At 35.3% G+C, this 20732-nt stretch overlaps 3 protein-coding genes across 3 annotated transcripts in view; 1 reads left to right on the top strand and 2 right to left on the bottom strand.

The window, feature by feature from the left end:
- The window catches only part of LOC107661459 (dedicator of cytokinesis protein 4-like), an 82244-nt gene extending 72988 nt beyond the window's left edge, over window positions 1–9256 (bottom strand). Inside the window, exon 1 of the mRNA XM_016451049.1 lies at window positions 9088–9256. Coding sequence (XP_016306535.1) covers window positions 9088–9124 — 37 coding nt within the window. The 5' untranslated portion in view covers window positions 9125–9256. The remainder of the gene's footprint in view (window positions 1–9087) is intronic.
- A 142-nt stretch (window positions 9257–9398) lies between these two features.
- Window positions 9399–17019, top strand: LOC107661458 (zinc finger protein 277-like). Its single transcript, XM_016451048.1, has 12 exons — window positions 9399–9465; window positions 10198–10408; window positions 10525–10613; window positions 11857–11939; window positions 13146–13237; window positions 13952–14062; window positions 14484–14616; window positions 14707–14774; window positions 14853–14949; window positions 15062–15104; window positions 15185–15361; window positions 16677–17019. The coding sequence occupies exons 1-12, from the start codon at window positions 9432–9434 to the stop codon at window positions 16859–16861; spliced, it is 1323 nt and encodes a 440-aa protein (XP_016306534.1). The 5' UTR covers window positions 9399–9431; the 3' UTR covers window positions 16862–17019.
- Window positions 17020–19606: 2587 nt separating this feature from the next.
- Window positions 19607–20732, bottom strand: part of LOC107661457 (transmembrane protein 168-like) — a 5759-nt gene continuing 4633 nt past the window's right edge. The window contains 1 exon segment of the mRNA XM_016451046.1: window positions 19607–20408. Coding sequence (XP_016306532.1) covers window positions 19874–20408 — 535 coding nt within the window. The 3' untranslated portion in view covers window positions 19607–19873.

The raw sequence follows: 20732 nt of genomic DNA, 5'->3' as shown, positions 1-20732 counted from the left end.
AGAAGTCGCGTTTTTTCATCTGAAACGTGCTGCGATTTATATTCCAAAACCACTCATATAATGCAGAAACAATCAAGCAAGCAAAACACGCGTTCATGTATTTGTACTGATGCAGAATGAGAGGACAGTAGTACAGCCTAGCGCATTTCACACAGGCTGCTAGATTCACTTTCGCTAGAAAGACGTGTATGCCTAAGGTTGAAAATAAATTTTATATGGTATCGGGGCATTTTAACGAGTACGAGTACGAGTACAGGAGACCAGTATCGGGCCCGATACCGATACCCTAGTAAATTTGTTGAAATTAATAACTTTTTTTCATTTGCAATAAAACTAGCTTGTTATATATTCAAAATACGTTAGTACTGTACAATTACAATAGAATATATAACAATTCAATTTACAGTACCTTCATAAATAAAATAAAAGCATAAAAAAGCAAAAATGCAACTGATGTGGATTCTTTAGTCATCCTTTTGTAGAAGTAGAGTTTAAAAATCTTGCCGAATTATTTCATAGAAAACATACATTGCCATTTTGCTCCAACCAAAGTTACTTGAACTCATCTGATGCTATAACTTCCCAGGAGGGCTTGAATGCACCATATTTCCAGCCTGTCAACTGGGTCTGTCCAACAGCATGTCAAAAATAAATCTGACATAACTCTGAGGTCTCATTCTCCATGTCAAGTACGGCCTCACAGGTTTCTCTGAGAAAAACAAACCATATGCAACTTCTCCAACCTGTAGTTGAGAGTAAATTCACCTGAATATCAACATGGTTGCTATGAAAAACAGCCGATGAGCTCTGACAGATGGTAACAAGCACAAAGGCAGCAGTTTGGCATGCGAGTGCCCTTTTCAAACCCTTCCCACACAGACAGCCATGCTCTACATGCGTTCTGACAGCAACCGATGAGCACAACTGTTCAAATCACACTGTAAACTACCTGACAGACAGGCTCCAGCGCATACGGTCAGTTCTTATCTTTGGAGATTTCAAAAATGGCATGTTATACAGGACTCCAAACAAAAAAATAGAGTAAGGAGTAGGGCTGTGCGATTAATCGAAATCGTCATAAAATCGCGATTTGAGCTTGCACGATTTCTAAATCGATTTATAGCACGATTTTCCGCACCCCCGACCTCCCGCAGTATGCTATCCGAACCAATCAGAATGCAGCGCGCCTAAATGGAGCACGAGAAACATACTGTATACGCACTGCAGACGGAGTACGTGTGAACTTGGCGCAACAAATCTAGTTCAACAATTGAGGCAACGCCACAAAGAGCACTATGACCAATGCATGGCAAAAAAAAATCCCTGGACACGGTATTTTTATTTTATTTTTTTCTGCCATATGTCTATTCTAGAGACATTTTGTTACACCTTTACTTGGTGATTATTTTGCCTTATGTCTGTTCTAGAGACATGTTACAGCTTTTTGTTAAAGCTCTAACTGGTTTTCTTTTGGAAATATGTTTCAAATTCACAATTAATGCATTTATGACTGTAAAGCATGTCTGTGTGTGTCAAAATCGTGATTAAAATCGAAATCGCAAAATTGATCAAAGAAAAATTCGCAATAAAATTGATCGATAGGTTTTTTTTGTCCATATCGCACAGCCCTAGCCCTAGCCCACTGGCTCCTATAAGAAAAAAATTTAGGCACCAAATTATTTTTTTAAGTGCCACAGAATAAAACGTGTTTTATTTATTTTATTATTATTTTTTAACATTTCAAATCATACTGTCATGTGTTTATGTCTCATCTTTTCTTGAATTTATCAGCATTTTAATCAATCTTGTAGATGACCTGGGAACTAAGGTTCACTTAAAGTGGGTACTAAACTTCTTTTCCAGCTTGAAATATATAGTCACAAAGAATTGTTCATGTGACAGAATCTGTACAAATATCATGGACCATAACAAGCATCACTTGGCCACTAGTTTGGGCTCCTCCTCAATGCATCCTGTAAGTGTTGTCATATGTCTTTCACACATTCAGTCTGTTTTTCTTCATTAGTAAAATGCAATTTTATAGGAAGAGTTGAATCATGTAGACAACAGGTTAAATAAAAATTTTAACATCCAATAGCGCATAAATATAGCAAAATGCTCCTCTTTATAGTTATTTTTCTAGCTGACTGATGAGATTATGGACACCGAATGGTTATTCTGAGGTAAATGTATTAAGCTGCAATGTTTACAAGCTTTACACTTTTTTCGCAGTTTAACACTGAATGAGCTTTTACATGAGACATTTCAGTAAGTTGTAGTGAAGGCTTTCTTATAAAATAGGCTACGTTTTGATGTTAATTCATGTTCATTATATACTATAGTAGTAAAGAGAAAAATATAATAATGGGTTCACTTGATGCTTGAACTGAGGAGCTAAAGCGAACGCGCCTGCTGCATTAAAGAGCGCCAAAACAACGTATTTATTGTTTGAATTTCGTTATGAATTTGGCATCATTTTAAAGCTTTTTTTGCGATTAATGGACGGCAAGTGTGCTTCAAATAATATGAAGTTCACGCATTAACAGAACACAGCATATAGACTAAGATCTTGATAAGAAGCCATATTAGTAATGACTATAAATGAGAATTGTTAACTATATATGTGCCAGTATCCACACAGCTAACAGCTTTACCTGTTGTAGTTTGTTCAAGTTGTGCATGAAATAGACTCTGCTTTTGTGCACTTTTACTTGCACATTTCCGTCATTTCGATCTCTCGCGCTGCACAAATGAGCTGTTTAGCAGGTGTTCAGCAGAGATGAGGACTGTTTGAAACTCTTTTTTCCACTAAAACTTTGATGCGCATCGTCTCAGTTTAATACGTGAACACAGCAAATGATGCAATCGCAAAACAATCAGGAAATAAGGCATTACATGCAAATTTTTAAGTCATAACGTAAATATATATAGTCACCAGTGGCGACCTCAGCAAAAACTTCACTCGCAAATTAATATTTTTGGTCACAAATGCGACCGTTTTAGTCGCAGTCTGGAGCCCTGTTATATGAAGTCTACAACTGCAAATAATTGTTGTTGAGGTGAGGACTAAAAAAACTTTACTCAACTACTGTAAACAAAGAGCAGTTTCCATGCTTTTATTAGTAACTGGCCAATTTACAATATTTTTTTAAATATATTGGTGTCAACAGTAATGGATACCAGTCCATTGGTTTTAGTACCAATCCATTACTCCACAAGTAATCCATGCAACTCCAGTTCATCAATCAACATCTTGTGAAGAGAAAAGTTGCATGTTCATAAGAAACAAATCTCTCGTTTAGGCATTTTAACTTTAAACCTTTGCTTCTGGCCAAAATACATGTCCATTATCCATTACACTTCCTCTAGTGAAAAAGTCCATCCCTGTTGTCCTCTCACATCAAAATCTACCAGCATATTTGCTTAGAACTGTTTTGGCTTGTAAATGGTGCTGAATCTGTGCATATTTCTCTCCTGATTCAGACCAGATGACTTTTACACTGGAGCAAAGCAACATTATGGAAAGAGGATCCATTAAGATGTTTGAAGTTAAAACACCTTAATGATGGATTTGTTGTTTCCTACAAACACACAGCTTTTCGATTTACAAGATGTTAATTGATGGACTGGAGTGGTGTGGATTACTTGTGGATTATTGTGATGTTTTTATCAGCTGTTTGGACTCTCATTCTGACGGCACCCATTAACTGCAGAGGATCCATTGGTGAGCAAGTGATATAATGCTAAATTTTTCCAAATCTGTTCCGATGAAGAAACAACCTCATCTATATCTTGGATGGCCTGAGGTTGAGTACATTTTTTTAGCGCATTTTCATTTTTGAGCAAACTAGTTTTTTTTTTTTTATACATGAAACATATCCATAAATTAATCATTTGCAATGTGCACACTATAACATGCATTTACAAATTATATAGGGTAAACTTTCATTTCATGCTAACTTTAAAGTTAATATTTTCAAAACACTAATACCTTAATAACAGTTAAATATAATCTTTGGGAAATCTCAAAATGAATAACCATTTTTTATACTTTACAATATGAATTTGTTGGACCACTTTTTGTGCCTTTTTATTTCAGATGTGGTACTATGACCAGTCGTTGTTTGGAATGAGCTGTATTTGCTACAATCAAATCCACTTTTGTGTACCACAGAAAAAAACAGCATGGGTTTCGAACAACATGAGCATGAGTAAATAATTACAGAATTGTCATTTTTGGGTGAACTATCGCTTTAAACCCATGAGATAAATTAGAAGAAAGCTCTGAAGAATCAAAAGCTCAAAGCCTGAAATCCATAGATATTCCTGTTCCTGGCAAGGCCATAGAAAAATGAATCCAATATTGGCTTCTTTTTGCTTTCTTCTGGAGGGTGAAAGGAATTATGGGAGTGAGTAAAATATGAGTGGATACTAGCAACAGGATGCTGGATGAGCTGATTGTACCAAAGAATAAAACCCTAATGATTGTTTTGGCAGTGACAGTGAACGTAGAGCGTAGTATGTTATTGAAGTGGTAACATGCAGAAATGAGTTCTGCACACATGACAATGAATTATGCAAAAAGAGCTGCTGAGATTGTTATAAGCATGAATTATTCAAATCTATATCCTGCTCTCTCTAAACTGAGTCTTTGCAGTGACAGGATATTTTTAAAAATACGCTCCTACATCACCGGTTTCAAAGAGCTCACAACTGACACTTTTACACCTTGTTGCGACATGCAGCTATTTGAACAGTGAAAGCTCGCCATGGGCAATAAACCTTTAAGCTTTCACAAATCTTTAAGTATATGTCAGCGTATACTAAGTATAGCTGTGTTCCAAAACCTAGTGAGCTGTCTTGCCATCTACTTCCTACATAGACAGCATCCTAACTGGACTGAAACTTAAGTCTTAAGTGACTGATTTGAAATGCTCTACATAGGTAGCAACTTGAATACTGTCTGTCTTGTCACATGAATACTGAGTGAAATACTCACATTGTAAAATTAGACTTAAATACTGTAACAGTAACAGCACACATTATGTTAAGCGTATGGATGTATGGCGTATAAGTCTTGACTCCCTTCCTACATTTTTTGTTGTTCAATAATCTTTTTCACTCACAGTAAGCATATACAAGACTCAATTTTACAGCTGATTCCAAAAGAGTTTGACGTTAACGTGTTGCTATAAGAATGTGTTACTGTAATAAGCGTAAAAAATATATAGTATACAAATATTCATTAAAATAGCAACTTCAAAAATTGACCGTCCCGCAACCGATTGCAACAATGATTTTTTTTTATGAACTCTTAACTAAGTCCACGAAGTCCGTACTTTTGTTGAGAGTTGATTGCATGATTGAGTTGAAAAATGAAATTGGGTGAGGGGGGTTGGTATATATAACGCAATAAATACCCTGCACACAAACATGGAATGAGATTGTTCATTTTAGTGATCATTTTTGGTATTGAATGCAAATGGTTTGCTTAGACATTTCTGTCGACTCTTGGAAGATTTTTTTACTTAGTCTGCTGCAATGAATTCTGGGATGGCCCTGTCTGTTAAGGACACATGCAGCACTGCCATAGGATTCGGCCAAAATTAGGTATCCTAGATGGCTGCATAATGTTGCTGCCAACCTTTTGAAACAGCTTTTGCATCCCATGATGCCTTAAAATGCTCGCTAGGTTTGGGAACAGAGCTTATGTGTGCACTAGAAGTCTCATTTAATTCCCACCAATGCCTCACAGATCTAGCAGCTGACTAGGCCTCTTCTAGCTTTATCTGTCAATCTTATCTCTTTCTCGGAGTGGCAGCGTGCCTGTTGACCAGGGCACAGTAGAAGCCCAGTCAGCATGTGACAAAAGCAAGAGCCCCATTTGTATGACGAAAGCGCTGGCATCATAAATCCGAGCTGAGAAGCACAGGAACAGGATGCACTGATCCCCGACTACATCGCTAAATAGTTTGACCGAGATCATTTTTTGGGTTGGTGGTAAGTGAAGCGGTGGATTTTTCAATTACACTAATTACTTCACCAATCGGAAGAGATGTGACATGGTACTGATGTGAATGTGGGAGTCTGGAACAAGAAGTAACAAGAAAAGTATTATGTGCTGGAGACATTAGCTTTCACTTTACTTCTTAAATGTTCAGAACATAATGGCGTAATTATAAACCAATATGGACTTGTCAAACTGTCTGTTCCCAGCTGTTCCCTGCAGATTCCACATGGTGGTTTCCATCACGAGCCGATCAACGTCCAAATTCAGTAGGGAAGCAGAGATGACATTCAGAATGGCGTGATTTCAAAGGAACATTCACCGAAAAATAAAAATTCTTATGTAATTTGGAAGAATGTTTGAACTGTTTTCATCTATATAGTACAATGAAAGTCACTGGTGTCCAAAACAACACTGGACTTCATTGACTTTCAAAACTTCTTGTTTTTGTTCAAATGTTTTTAAGAAGAAGATGTTTAAAAGAAAGTCACACAGGTTTGGAATGACAGGAGGGTGACTAAATGATGAAAGAATTTATATTTTGGGGTGAACTATTGCTTTAAATTGACATTTATTTCTCACGCAACACTGCTTGAATAATAGGAACGGATGTGGAGAAATCTACAGATGACTCACCAATGGATCCTCTGCAGTGAATGGGTGCCGTCAGAATGAGAGTTCAAACAGCTGATAAAAACATCACAATAATCCACAAGTGATCCACACGACTCCAGTCCATCAATTAACGTCTTGTCAAGTGTAAAGCTGTGTGTTTGTAATAAACAAATTCATCATTAAGGCGTTTTAACCAAGATACCTCTAATCTATAACGCTTCCTCCAGTGAAAAAGTCCATCTCCTGTTGTCCTCTCACATCAAAATCTACTGACAGATCTGTGTAGAACTGTTTTGAACTGTTTTTATTTAGAATCAGTGCTTCATCTGTGCATATTCCTCTCCTGATTCATGACTTTTTCACTGGAGAAATGGAGTTATGGATAGAGGACTCATATTTTAGCTGGAAGTGACGGTTTGAAGTTAAAACATCTTACGATGGATTTGTTTCTTACAAACATACAGCTTTTCACTTCACAAGATATTAATTGATGGACTGGAGTCGTGTGGATCACTTGTGGATTATTGTGATGTTTTTATCAGCTGTTTGGGCTCTCAATCTGACGGCACCCATTCACTGCAGAGGATCCATTGGTGAGCAAGTGACAAACAAACTCATCTACTGTATCTTGCATGGCCTAAGGGCGAGTAAATGTTCAGCAAATTTAAATTTTTGAGTGAACTATTTCTTTAATTCAGAAGACTTGGAATACTGCACACAAATCATATGGACTACATTCATAATACTTTTATGGCACTTTTGGGCCCTTTTTTAAGCTTAAACAAGCCATTCCCCATTTACTCTAATTGCAGGGATAAAGAAAGACCTTAAAATATTCTCCCTTTGAATCCCACAACAGAAAAAAAAACAAGTCATGCAGGTGAGTAAATAATGACAAAATGTTCATTTTTAGCGATCTTCTCTTAGTCCCATTAATAGCCCTATTTCCTTCCATCAGCTTTGGTTTAAGAGGAAAAGCCAGGTGTGGGAAGATGATCAACAGACACATTCTTGTTTGAAATGCCATTGCATTTAATGATACATTTACTGTAAATAGCAGATGGTTCATTAAGCTGAATTTGCCACCAAAAGGGCTGAGAGGCCAAGATTACAGTGCACGTCTGTGTGTAAATGTGTATGCATGCATTTATGTGTGTGTGTGTGTGCCATCCCGGCTGGACTCCATCCATATTTCATGACTGATAAAGCTTTCGGTAGCTGTGTACACTTTCCAAAGAGCAGAAATGTAATATTCAGCCATTTTGCCATATTCCACTGCAATATGCTCCAGATGTGGTTTGTGGCTATCATGAAAAAAAAAAGAAAATCGTTTTGCTATTTTCCATAATATCATTCTGCAGTTTAAGAACAGAAAAACAGAGGCTTTGTTTTTTGTCCCACCTTCCCTGCCCCCTCAAACTACCTTTCTTCTTTGCTCTGACCTTCTCTCCTTCTAAGTGAAGAAATTAACAAATGTCATCCTGTTTATCTGAGTAAAGCTGTAGTGAACAAGATTACAGGAGACCTGAAGCCCATGTGAACTCCACTGTACTGCTGCACTCCTCAAACTGCTCAACTGACTTTATGTCCATCTCTACCCGTCGGCCAATGAGAGATGAGCAGATTTCAGACTGCTCATCTGCCAAAAATCATCCTTCAAACTGTCAGCTGCTGTCACAACAAACTTACAAAAAAATAACAAATCAAAATAATATCACTGAGGTTATCATTTGGCTCAACTTGCCCTGAAAATTTGATGGCACTTAATAGAAGCACTATTTTAATTTAGTGGATAATTAATCAGTTATCAATATGTACATAAAGGGTCTCTGTCTGTCTGTGTGTGTGTGTGTGTGTGTGTGTGTGTGTGTGTGTGTGTGTGTGAAAAAACAGAGAGAAAAAGACAGATCAAAGATGGATAGATAGATAGATAGATAGATAGATAGATAGATGATATGTAAACATTTATTAATATGTAAACAAACATTTACATAACTGAATAAATAAATACAAATAGAACGTAAGTCGAATACGTTATTGTTTGCTGTTGATGTAATAATAGATAGAATAGATAATGAATATGCTATTTCTCAAATAAAACAGTATTGCTTCGGTTTTAGACGTAAAATAATTTGCTCAGTAAATGAATTAGAGCGTCTATATAAAGGAAAACAAAAGATCAGCCTTTACTGCTGCTATTTCTTCTTATTGCTGCATATAAGGACTATTCAAGATGACCATTCAAATTAATAAAGGAAAACAAAATAAATAATTATTTAAAAAATAATAAAGCACACTCGATATGCATTATTCTGTCACTTGGCTTCAAGGTTTTAAATCAGCTGAAAATGATGTGACATTTCATCTGCCATCAGACTAGACTTCACGGCTCATTATCGCACCTGCAGCGATCTAACTTGCGTTTTATTAACGATGCGGCAATATAATGTAAATATATTACTTACCAACGCCATATTTTTCATGTTCAGTCGGTATCCACATTTTTTCCGCTTCAAGCAAAAGAAAGTGTGCTATAAAACAGGGCAATTACGGCGGATACTATCCATATTGTTGTTACACAGAGGTTGCACTGTATTGTTCTGAGGGCAGAGCCACAGCAGCATCCCACATACACCACACTTCTCAGCCCTGAAGAAAAACACCATTGCCTCATGGGAGATGTAGGAAATGAATCGGAAAGATTGGATAGAGAACTACAACACCCAATAACCGCATACACAGCGGCGGTTTAACTCTGATTGGTCAGTGCGTCGTTCACCAGGTCACGTGATTTGAGGGGGAAAAAAACATGGCCGCTCAGACACACAGCACAAGTTTGGCAGGTTGGTTAACGGAATTATTAATATTGGCAGAGATTTTATATTATATTGCTTTATTTGCGTTTATATCTAATTTTTAAATATCTAGCAAGTTATATGTTTATTTTTCTGAGTATGCTTAAAAACGTGTTAAGTTTGTCATCCGCTTTTCTGGACTCTAATGGTCAAACTGGTTTGAACTTGTCTCCCAGCCCTGCAAAGATGGTTTCCAGCTGGTCTACCTGGTCTTCCAGTTGGAAAGAAGCCAAAAACGCTTTAAAACCAGCAACAGACCAGCCAAACAAGGCCAGCTGAAACCAGCAGACCATAGTTTAAGCTGTTTTTCTCAGCAGGGAGTGGGTGGTTAACGTGTAAAGTTTGTTGATATGGATCTTCTAATAGATGATCAGCGACCCTTTAATCTGTCACTGCAAAAGCTCATTTCGAAAAGGGCAAAACAACTCATAAAGTGCACTTAGGAGCACAAATGTATCAGGTTTTTAGAGGATAACATTCTGTTTAACTTACATGAGTCACACCGTCATTTTATGTGAATCAGCTGCTTGTTTGTGTGAATGTTGGACATCTTGAAAGGTCGTGGGATTTATGAGACAAGGGTTTCTCACTAGCTGGAGTACTTCAGACTGAATTAATGACCCAGAATGGATTTAATGTCTTCAGTCATATAAAACACAAAGATATTTGAGCATCATATTTTATTAAATGTGTAAATATTGTGTCTTCTCTCATTGTTAGCTAAGCAGGATTGTATTCTTGAGCCGCTTTGTTTCCCCGAGCACCTGTGTGGTATCGCTTCTCTCACCTCCTCCAGCGATGGCCATCCGGTGACCTGTGCTCTCTGCTCAGACTCTTTTCCCACTTCCGTAAAAGAGCAGCTTCTCAAGCACATGGTGTTGGATCACAAACTGGTTATCGCTGATGTCAAACTCATCGCTGACTTTCCACGGTGAGAATTCACAAGATTTGTAACCTACGTGTGTCAGCATTTCTTTAAAGAGATATTCATCAAGCACAATACAAATAACACAAAATAATGAAAAAATGATAATTGTTTTGTTGCAGGTACATGTTGTACTGGAAGAAACGCTTTACAGAACAGCCCATCACAGACTTCTGCAGTGTTATCAAGACCAACTCTGAAGGTCCTGTAGGTAAGACACATTTGAGCTTGTATTTACATGTATGTACATTTTATATAGTTAGTTAATAGCCATGGAATTTTCAATACTAATGCTAAAACTATTTTGAAAATATTTAAAAGCAAATTTTTTGTTGTAAACTGAATATGTTCATCTAACATAAAACATATAACATTTTTATCCATCCCTTAAAATTGTGATTTTATTCTATCCCACTGTAGTCAACATAATGTAAAAATCACAGAATTATGTTTAATTATTATACTATGTTTAATTATAACCTCATTTTAATGAACAAAACATTAGATTTAACATACTGTAGATTTAAATATAAAAAAAATTTAATAATATTTAACATTAAACATATTACATTTTTACTGTCCCACATTTTGTACATTTCCACTTTTTCCCACATTTCCACTTTTCCAAACATGTAGTTTAATTTAGAACAAAAAAAATGCAACTCTGCGACTTACAAACCTTAATCTGCCTTTTTTTTTGTTTTGAGATTTTATTAATTCATTTTTTATGTTTTTTATGTTACAAAATCACATGTTTTTTAGCTGTATGTGGACATGACATATTTTAGTAACAAGGTTCCAAAAGTGGAAACCTCATATAATTTAATTACATTTTTATAATTTATGCATTTAGCAGACGCTTTTATCCAAAGCAACTTACAGTGCATTCAGGCTATACATTTTTTACCAGTATGTGTTCCCTGGAAATCGAACCCACGACCTTTTGCGCTGCTAACGCAATGCTCTACCACTGACCCACAGGAACATATAAAATGACGATTGGTGATGATCTGCCATTAGTTTACCATAATTGTTTATGGATTCTAGGTCACAAATCAAGGTTATTGTTAACTGAAGCTATAAAATATAATATTTGTTTATTGAAATGAAGCTAAATTTAAAAGATCAGAAAATATGGAAAAAAAAAACTGAAACTGCCTTTCTAACTGATATACAATTGCTACTTGCAATACTAAAAGTAAAACAGATATACAAATAATTAGAATTTGCTAAATTGAAATATGTAACAATTTTATACTAATAAACTAATAATAATAAGTAAAACCTAATTCAAATACTATAATAGCATATAAATAATACTAAAATAATACTGGTGTGGGGAATAGCCCTTTAACTTCTCTGACTTAAAAGTGAAGTCTAAATCTATGAAGGCCTTTTCACATGGTGTCCTTTTTAGACTCATATTACCAAAAAGCTGCTTTGTGTCATTTTAGAACAACAAGAGCACTACTTCCTATTGTGTGATGCTCTGCCAGAGGACAGGATCCTTAGGGAGCAGCTACAACAGAGACGACTGGTGAGTGTCTATAAAAAGACAAGGACCTGCGACTGTCGGGTTAGGAGTGCTGCTGCTGTGTGACATTAGGTTATGAGTATTCACAACTGATCCAACAGTAGCACAAACGACAATCAAATTAATATGCAGAAAACCTGGAATATGAGTAACACCGTCATAAGAGAAGACTTTGTATCTTTTTAATTTTTAACTAAAATTGTATATTAAAAAAGGAATATTTTTGCTTTATTTTTTTGCTTTATTATTGTTATTGTAAAACAAGGGCTTTTTGTGTCCTGAACTAAAAAATATTGGATTGTGAAAATGTTATTAAAAAATATTAATGGAATGACAGTAGTATGTATTTTCATATGTAATGAAAATGGTTTTGAAGAGATATTTTGGTTAATAATTATTTCATTATTAATCTTTTTTTTTTACCCATAAATCCTATTATGTCAGATAGAAAATATCATTTTATAGATCGAAAATGTTATTGAGAGTTAAAAGATTATTGAAGCAAACTTTTTTGTTTTGAATATGTATATCACTTTGAATACTTAACTATGAAGCATTTTTTGTTGTCTGTAAGTGCGTAACAAAAATAATACAGCTGAAATACTGTTGCTGTGTAACTGTAAAAAAATATATATATTGGGTTGCCAGATTTTGGGTTGCCAGAAATTCCACAATCATTACGTGCCTAAAAATACTGAGGAAACAATTAACACAGTGTTCAATGAGAAGCCAAACCCCACCCCTCACCAAGACTGTTTTTGCAGAGATATTATGAGTCAACATAATCATCTCACACACATTTCATCTCAGGCAAAAATCTGCTATTGTGGTTGCTAGGCAACCAGCTTCTCAGCACCTCTGCAGTGGGCTCTGCAGTGTGGCGACCAGCTGTTTAACAGTGCAGCTGTGACCTTTCTCAATCATTCGGTGACGCTGCACGTCGATGAAACTCGAGCTGAGAGGATTAGCACTGTTTATTAAACACAAATCATTCGCAGATTGCGTCTGGGATAATTATCGATGATTATGGCAATCGAACAGCGGGTTTTCAGAAACGCAGAATGATACAAACACACCACACTGAGATTCATAGCAATTATAAATACTGTTTATAGACTCAACAATTATGTAACCATATTTATAATGTGCACCATAGTAATGTCTTACAGTGCTACAAAGTCTGTAATGAAGTTTGATATACTTTCATAGGAGGAAGTTCTGGATCAGCAGCAGAAAGAGCGGGACGATACAATGTTTCATCGCGCATGTATGTTCTGCAGTGAGGAGTTTACTGGAAACAGGTGACCCACAACTGTCGTTTGCAATAAAAAACTCATTTCTGATGGATTTCTTATTCTAGAATCAGTATATTTAACTTCAAATCATGTCTTGATGTGAAATTGTTGATATTTGAGTTTTGACATCTCTACAAACTATTTTTTTTATTTATTAAGAATTATTTATTAAGAATATTTATAATAGTAATTATTTATATATTATTAATATATCAAATGTTTTATAAATTATATAACATGTATTATATAGTATTTAATATTATATATAGTGTTCTATTTAGTATTTAATAAAAAAATAATATATTTTTACATTATAAAAATTATAAACAAAATTATAAATAATTTATAATATTAAACAATACATTTCATATTATTTACTATCTTATGATAAATTTGACAGAGTATCTGCAAGGCCGTTCAACAAGTTTGTTAAGGGTACTGATTTTAAAATCAAAAGTCTAAATCATACCAAGGTGGAGACTTTACTCATGAATATTAATTAGCTCATTTGACTGAAGGCCTAGGCAGATTGCCTTGTAGTGTCAGAGTAAATATTCATTAAAACAGTTTTCATTGTATAGTGACGTCCCAAGCCACCCATCTTCGGCCCTCCACTCTGACACTTATCGAGATATAAACCACTATTTTTGCTTTATTATTTTATTATTTGTAGCAAACAGCACTGCACACTTGTGTAACTTGATGTATTTGTGCACTGAGGTCTTCACTGCTGAATCACATGGCTAAAGAACACTCTTTTAGCATCGGTCTGCCTGACAACATCGTCTACTGCAACAAGTTCCTCGACACTCTGGAGTGGAAACTGGAGAAGTGAGTGTTTGAGATTTTGCTACAACACTGCATGTAATCTTACACACTTATACACTATATATTATTAATGGTCAAACCACTATTACAAATCGAAAAAATGTCAAATGGAAATGGAGAAGATTTGAATGCCCCCTCTTGGTGCTTGCAGTCATTGCATTAATCCCAAATAACCAAGTAGGGTTAGTGTTTGGGTCAGTGACAAATAAATAGAAGATGCAAAAATAAAGGCATAATGAAAGTTATTTAAATATGTATATATTTATAGTTTTTTTTTTAAAGTTTTTCTACCGATTATTAAATCTACTCACTGAAAATGTCCTTTTATTCCTTCATTCGTTCGATCATTCATTCTTAGTATTTTTCAAGCAAGTTTGTTTGTTTTCAATGACTAAAACATATTATTATTATTATTATTATATAGCATGCAGTGTCTGTACTGTGAGAAAACATTCAGGGACAAAACCACTTTGAAAGATCACATGAGGAAAAAGCAGCATCGACGAATAAACGCCAGAAACCACGACTACGATCGCTTCTATGTCATCAATTACCTGGTATGATCATGTGTCGGTTTGTACATGTTTCATCTGAACACATAAATATTCATCATGAAATCCCCCCATTGTGCTGTTGTAATGTTGCAGGAGTTGGGGAAGACATGGGAGGAGGTGCAGTCTGAGGATGACAGGGAGCTCTTTGAGGATGAAGATGAGTAAGGCCTTTATATTTTTACTCTGATGATCACATTTTCCATTTTATTCACCTTCCTGATATTCTGCACTCTCTGCAGTGATTGGTCAGATTGGCAGGCTCATCCTGTGTGTGCCGTGTGTCTGTTTTGTGAGCAGCAAGCAGAAACAATGGAGAAAATGTACACACACATGGAGGTATATGATGCTGCTGAACACAATTGTAATATTTGAGTGCCTGAAAAAGTATTTCACATTTCTATGCATTTTCGCATCAGTATCACTAAGAACATGATTTGTTTTCATCCAGGAAACTCATGAATTTGACCTGCACAAATTAAAAACAGACTTAAGTGAGTAATGCAGAAATGTTTATGAGAAGAACCCTTGACCACACAGAGGGTCATTCATGTCATGTGTGTAATTTGTCCAGGCCTGAAGTTTTACCAGCAAGTGAAACTAGTGAATTACATCCGCCGTGAGCTTCACCAGTGCCGATGCTACTGCTGTCAGGAGAGGTTTGAAACCAAGGAGGAACTAGTGCAACACCTGGGTAACACAGGTCACGTGATGCAGCTGCCTGAGGTCTCGCACTGGGACCAACCACAGTAAGTATGACACCTTCATGATCACCCTTTTTTTTTTTTTTTTTTTTTCAATTGAGTTTCCAACCCCCTCTTTGTCTCCCCTTTTTTTTTTTTTTTTTTATTCAATTGAGTTTCCATCTGGACAATGAACTTTTTTTTTTTTATTATTGTATTATTTTCACATGACCTTTTTAGTATTATTCAATTAAGTTTCCATCTGAACAATTACAAATTATTTAATATTATTAATTTTTTATTATTTATTCCACGGAAGAGGATTAGGGCCAAGCAATAGTAAAAATAAAACCATCTTGAGATTAAAGTCATTAAATTGTGAGAAAAAGCACATTCAATTTAGAGAAAAAAGTTGAAATAAAATGTTGAGAAAAAAACGCGTAAAATTTCAAGACAACAGTCAAATTCAGTTGCGGAGAAGGTTCATTTCATCTCTTTGGAGAGCGTCAAGCAGTGTTTGCAGTGGCGGAGGTCGTAGAGTAATCCACACAAATGTAGCATATGATACGGTCGACTGGGTTCGAGTCCATCTTTCGCCGAACTCGCTTTTCTTCCTTTTCTCATCATCTATCACATCGGAGAAGTGGAAATCAACTGCCTAAAACGAGTGTTTAATAATAATGTATTAATTGGGTAGGTTTAGTGTTACTACAGTAAATCCATTGTAAATATTAATTTGTGGATTGAAAAGTATTTTTAACTGATTGTTGTCGCGTTTCTCCTGTTTTCCGCATCAGTGTTGTTGAGAATGGCAGCGCTGTTTCATCTGCAGTTCATCTCAACATTTTTCTCAACATTTTATTGCAACTTTTTTCTCAAAATGTAACGACTTTTTTCTCGAAATTTAACAACTTTTTTCCACGTAATTTAATTAGTTGTAGACTTTTTTTCTCGAAATTTAACGACTTTTTTCTCGAAATTTAACAACTTTTTCCTCTAAATTTAACAACTTTTTCCTCTAAATTTAACAACTTTTTTCACGTAATTTAATGAGTTTATTCGTACATTTTATTTAGACTTTTTTCTCAAAATTTAACGACTTTAATCTCGAGATGGTTTTATTTTTTGTTATTGCTTGGCCCTAATCCTCTTCCGTATTATTCTGTTATCTTCACATCACTTTTTTTTTTGTTGTAATATTCATTTGAGTTTCCATCTGGACAATTAAAAATTATTTTATATTATTTATTTGTATTATTTTATTTTTAGATTTTTTTATTATGTTAAATATTAGACCCAGTAAAGACTGTAAAATTTAAATGAGCCATTAGACATAGCAATAGTTTTAAATAATATAGGCTTTGGACATTAGAATGAGCACTGACTCTTATACTGTAAAAAAAAAAAACGCTCTTCTTACAGCTCTGTCAGACAGCGAGAGCGAACATGAGGGTCCAAATCCCAGCTCTGAAGTTCCCGTTATTGCTGAAGACATTTCAAACCTCAAAGTTATAAAACAGACCAGCGTGCTTAATAAACTGCTCAAAGACAGAGGCGGCTCTAACTGAAGATATGGGACACCCAGAGAATTATGCTCAAATTATGCGTCTATTGCAGAATATGTTGAGATTAATGATGTGACTATTCCTTTCTATTCATGTGGGTTTACAGTATATTGACAGTGCTCACATTGTGAAAAAGCAGTCAAATAAACTTTATTTATTTACCTGTCATGGGTTGATCAATGGAAATCCCTAATTGAAAGGATTTGACTGAAAATAACCTTTTTGTTGGGATATTTTTGGATCATGGCTGACAGGGCAGTTTAGTAGTGTATTGGCACTGTAAATATTAACATTTGCTTTAATAAAGATATTGTCAGAACAGTATCAATAGTCGGTACAATTTATAGGTCCATTACACTAATAACGCTAAATTATTAAGAATAGCCAGATGAAGTTTAAAAACAAGGTAGAGAATGGGAATATCAAATCAAAATATGGTGCTATATATAATGGTGTTAGTTAGTTATATATATATTTATTAGGATAGGACAGTATTTCAGACAAGAAGTGAGGTGAGAGAGAGAGATAGGATTGAGAAAGGTCTGCGAGCTAGGATTCGAACTCGGGATGCCCGAAGCGCAACAGCGCTATATGTCCACGCCTTTCTCCACGAGACTATTGACGCCAACATGGTTATATATTTTAATAGAAATGTATTCATTTATAATGTTCGGTCAATTTTGCAAATCTTCGCTTAAAATTTCTAGGGGAAAAAATTGGACTTGTCGTCAATAGTGTAGCAAAGTATGAAGCTGCACAAAAGTCACTTTCAGTCCAAGCTGTTTATAACTCGATATATAAGCTCACCATTCTGAGATGTTAGAATTGTGAGATACAACATTAAACTCGCAACTTCAAGAAAAAAGTCTTTGTAATTGTAAGATAAAAAGTCGCAGTTACCTTTTTTTTTTTATTCCATAGCAAAAACAAAAAAACTATTGTGAGATGTAAACTCAGAATTCTGCGGGGGAAAAATGCGGAATTGCGAGAAAGAAGTCTTGATCATGAAATAAAATGTCACATTTACCTTTTTCGTGTCGGAAACAGGCTTCCATGCGATCGCATGAATCCCTATCGAATTGAACTGAATTTCACCAACGGAAACTTATTTCACTTATTTAAACATGAAGCAATTCACGGAATATAGCCTAAATTTAATAGTAACCTAAATTTAGAAATATTTAGTAGGGTTTTTTTTTTGTCTGCTGGTGTGATAAAAACAATTCAATACACAATATTGCAGTAAAAGAGCCACTCTTTTATTATCAAAATATCGAAATCATTCTCATGTCTGATTTCAAACATGCAAACAATCATTGAAATCATCCCAGCGTCTCGTTCATTCTTTGTTGAAGCCATTCACAGGTTCCTTTAAAAAAAACGCAAAGTCTGATGTCAAGTCAATCAATAAATATTGCATACTTCACTAAGAGTAAATCCTCGTGTCTTTAGGTGAGGACTAAGCTTACCCAAGGCACTTGTAACCCCTAGTATAAACACTCAACCCAAACTGCTGTAAGTGCTAGTAACACACAATATTAGTCAAATATACTTAACTAATCGAGACCAACCAAACTATACAAAACAGTATGAATTTATCAATTTATAAAGGGCAGTAGAAAATCTTTTCTGTATAAACAAATAAAATACATAAATACACTACTCCACTGGACAGATCTGAATGTGTGGGTTATAGTGTTAAATGGACACTACGTCCCTTGTATAGATGCCAAATATAAGGCTGTGCTTTGTCTAGTGCAGTTAAGAAGAGGCACTGCAAAATGGCTGAGCTGGTAATGGGTTTCACGCTGTGCTGCTGGATCTGGGTACAAATGCTGCATTCAACGGTTTAGTGCTGATACATTATAACTGAGAGTTTACAAAAGTCATGAAAAAAGAAGCATTAAAATGGCAGTGGGAGTTAACAACAATACAAGAAGTTAAAGCTGTAACAGCTGAATTGGTTAGTGGGTGCAATGCTGTTAGGCCCATCAGTAACATATTGTATGTGAATCTCGTAAAAAAAAAATCTCCAGGCCATAATTTACCATAATATCAAAAGGAAAAAATAATTTTGCATAAAAAATTAAAAGTTATTTTAGGGTCATTCATTTAAAAAAGGTTTTCATGACAATTAAGGATAGAAATGTGCATTTATGTGATGATTCTCATTTTTTACTGCAATAATTTTCATATATGTTTTATGTAATATAAAAAATTATTTGAAATAAATTTTAAATCAAAAAATATTTTGCATTATGGTAATCACATTTTTCATTATTTAATCATCACAGGGATATTTTTTACTGTAATAAACAAAAAATCCTGTATATGTTGTGTAATATAACAACAATAATATAATTAATATAAAAAATTATTTAAAAATTGAAATCAACAAAACATTTTGCATTATGGTATTTACATTTTTCATATTGTAATCAGGAATTTTTTTTACTATAATAAAACAGTTTTTGTGTATGTTGAATAATTTTATATAATATAAAAATGTAAAAAAAATATATATATAATTCACACTGCAGTAATGACAGGGTTTTTTTTTTTACCAATAAGGATTATAATAAGATAATTATATTTAAAATTTAAAAAATTCATATTACAATAATGACATCTTTTCATTATGATTCTGACAAGAAATTATACTTAATTGTCATTAAAATAATATTTTGAACAAAAAATAGATTTTATTTCTTTATGCAAAATAAAATATCTTATGTTCATCTATCTTTTGATTTGGAGTTGATCTATGACCCAGAAATGTCTTCACAAAATTCACCCTTGCTGAGTAATGAATGACATTCCTGTATGTACGTTGGCCAATTTTTAGCTATTTTTTCAATCACAAACACACACATGGAGTGTTTTTACACCTGAGATTTTATAAATCGCTGTGCTGGTCAATACAACCTAAAGCTGCTGTAGGTGATCGTCACATAACCATGTCCAGATACAGCTCAGACCAGCTGCTTACAGTATCGCCACACTCTAGGTCCTGTTCTACGATTTAACCAGTTTGAAACCTTGGCCTGTATCCAGCACCGCAGGTGGGAACCACGTGAGTTTGATCCTGTGGAGCAGTCGAACGCAGTATCCGCAAACCCAAAAGAGGTTCAACCCGCCGCACCAGTGAGCGAGCTGGACCACAGGGTAAGTCAGGCGTGGGAAGTAGAGTCTCCAGTGCCTGGTGACGTCGCTTTCAGTGGGCAGGTGAAGCTTGTAGTCACTCCAGTGTCTGGAGATGCCGTAGGCTGCTCGGATGGGCCGCCCATGCTCAGACCACCAAACTATGCTGTCAGGGTCGCAGTTAAAATCAACCCATTGACAGGTGAAGTCCCCGAGCTGAGGCGCGTCCTGGACCTCCGAGTCTGTGGAACTAGAGAGCACTGCTCCTTGAACCGCTACATAAAGTCCCTCGATTTTCTGCACCTCCTTAACCCAGGGGAGCGAGTTGTCGGTGTCGAGAATAATGATGAGACGGGAACAGATTCCGACGTTCTTTTCTCTCCAGAGCTGCACAATCTCATCTAAAGCCCTCTATAAAACTCTTTCCCAGAGTTTGGCTGAGCTTCCATATGCATCTTTTTTTTTTATGCCTTTTATGTAAATGGTATGCAAATTTTACTAATATGCGAGTTAGTTACAAACAAATCTCCAGAACATATTTATCTGCAAAATCTAGATAGATAGATAGATAGATGGATAGATAGATGGATAGACAGATAGACAGTTAGACGGATGGATGGCAGATAGATAGATAGATAAATAGATAGATAGATAGATAGACAGACAGACAGATAGATGACAGACAGACAGACAGACAGACAGACAGATAGATAGACGATAGATAGATAGATAG

Source organism: Sinocyclocheilus anshuiensis, unplaced genomic scaffold (assembly GCF_001515605.1).
Source record: "Sinocyclocheilus anshuiensis isolate Anshui unplaced genomic scaffold, SAMN03320099.WGS_v1.1 scaffold491, whole genome shotgun sequence".
NCBI classification, from domain to species: Eukaryota; Metazoa; Chordata; class Actinopteri; order Cypriniformes; family Cyprinidae; genus Sinocyclocheilus; species Sinocyclocheilus anshuiensis.
Note: the sequence above shows the minus strand (reverse complement) of the source record. Positions and strands in the feature narration are given on the sequence as shown.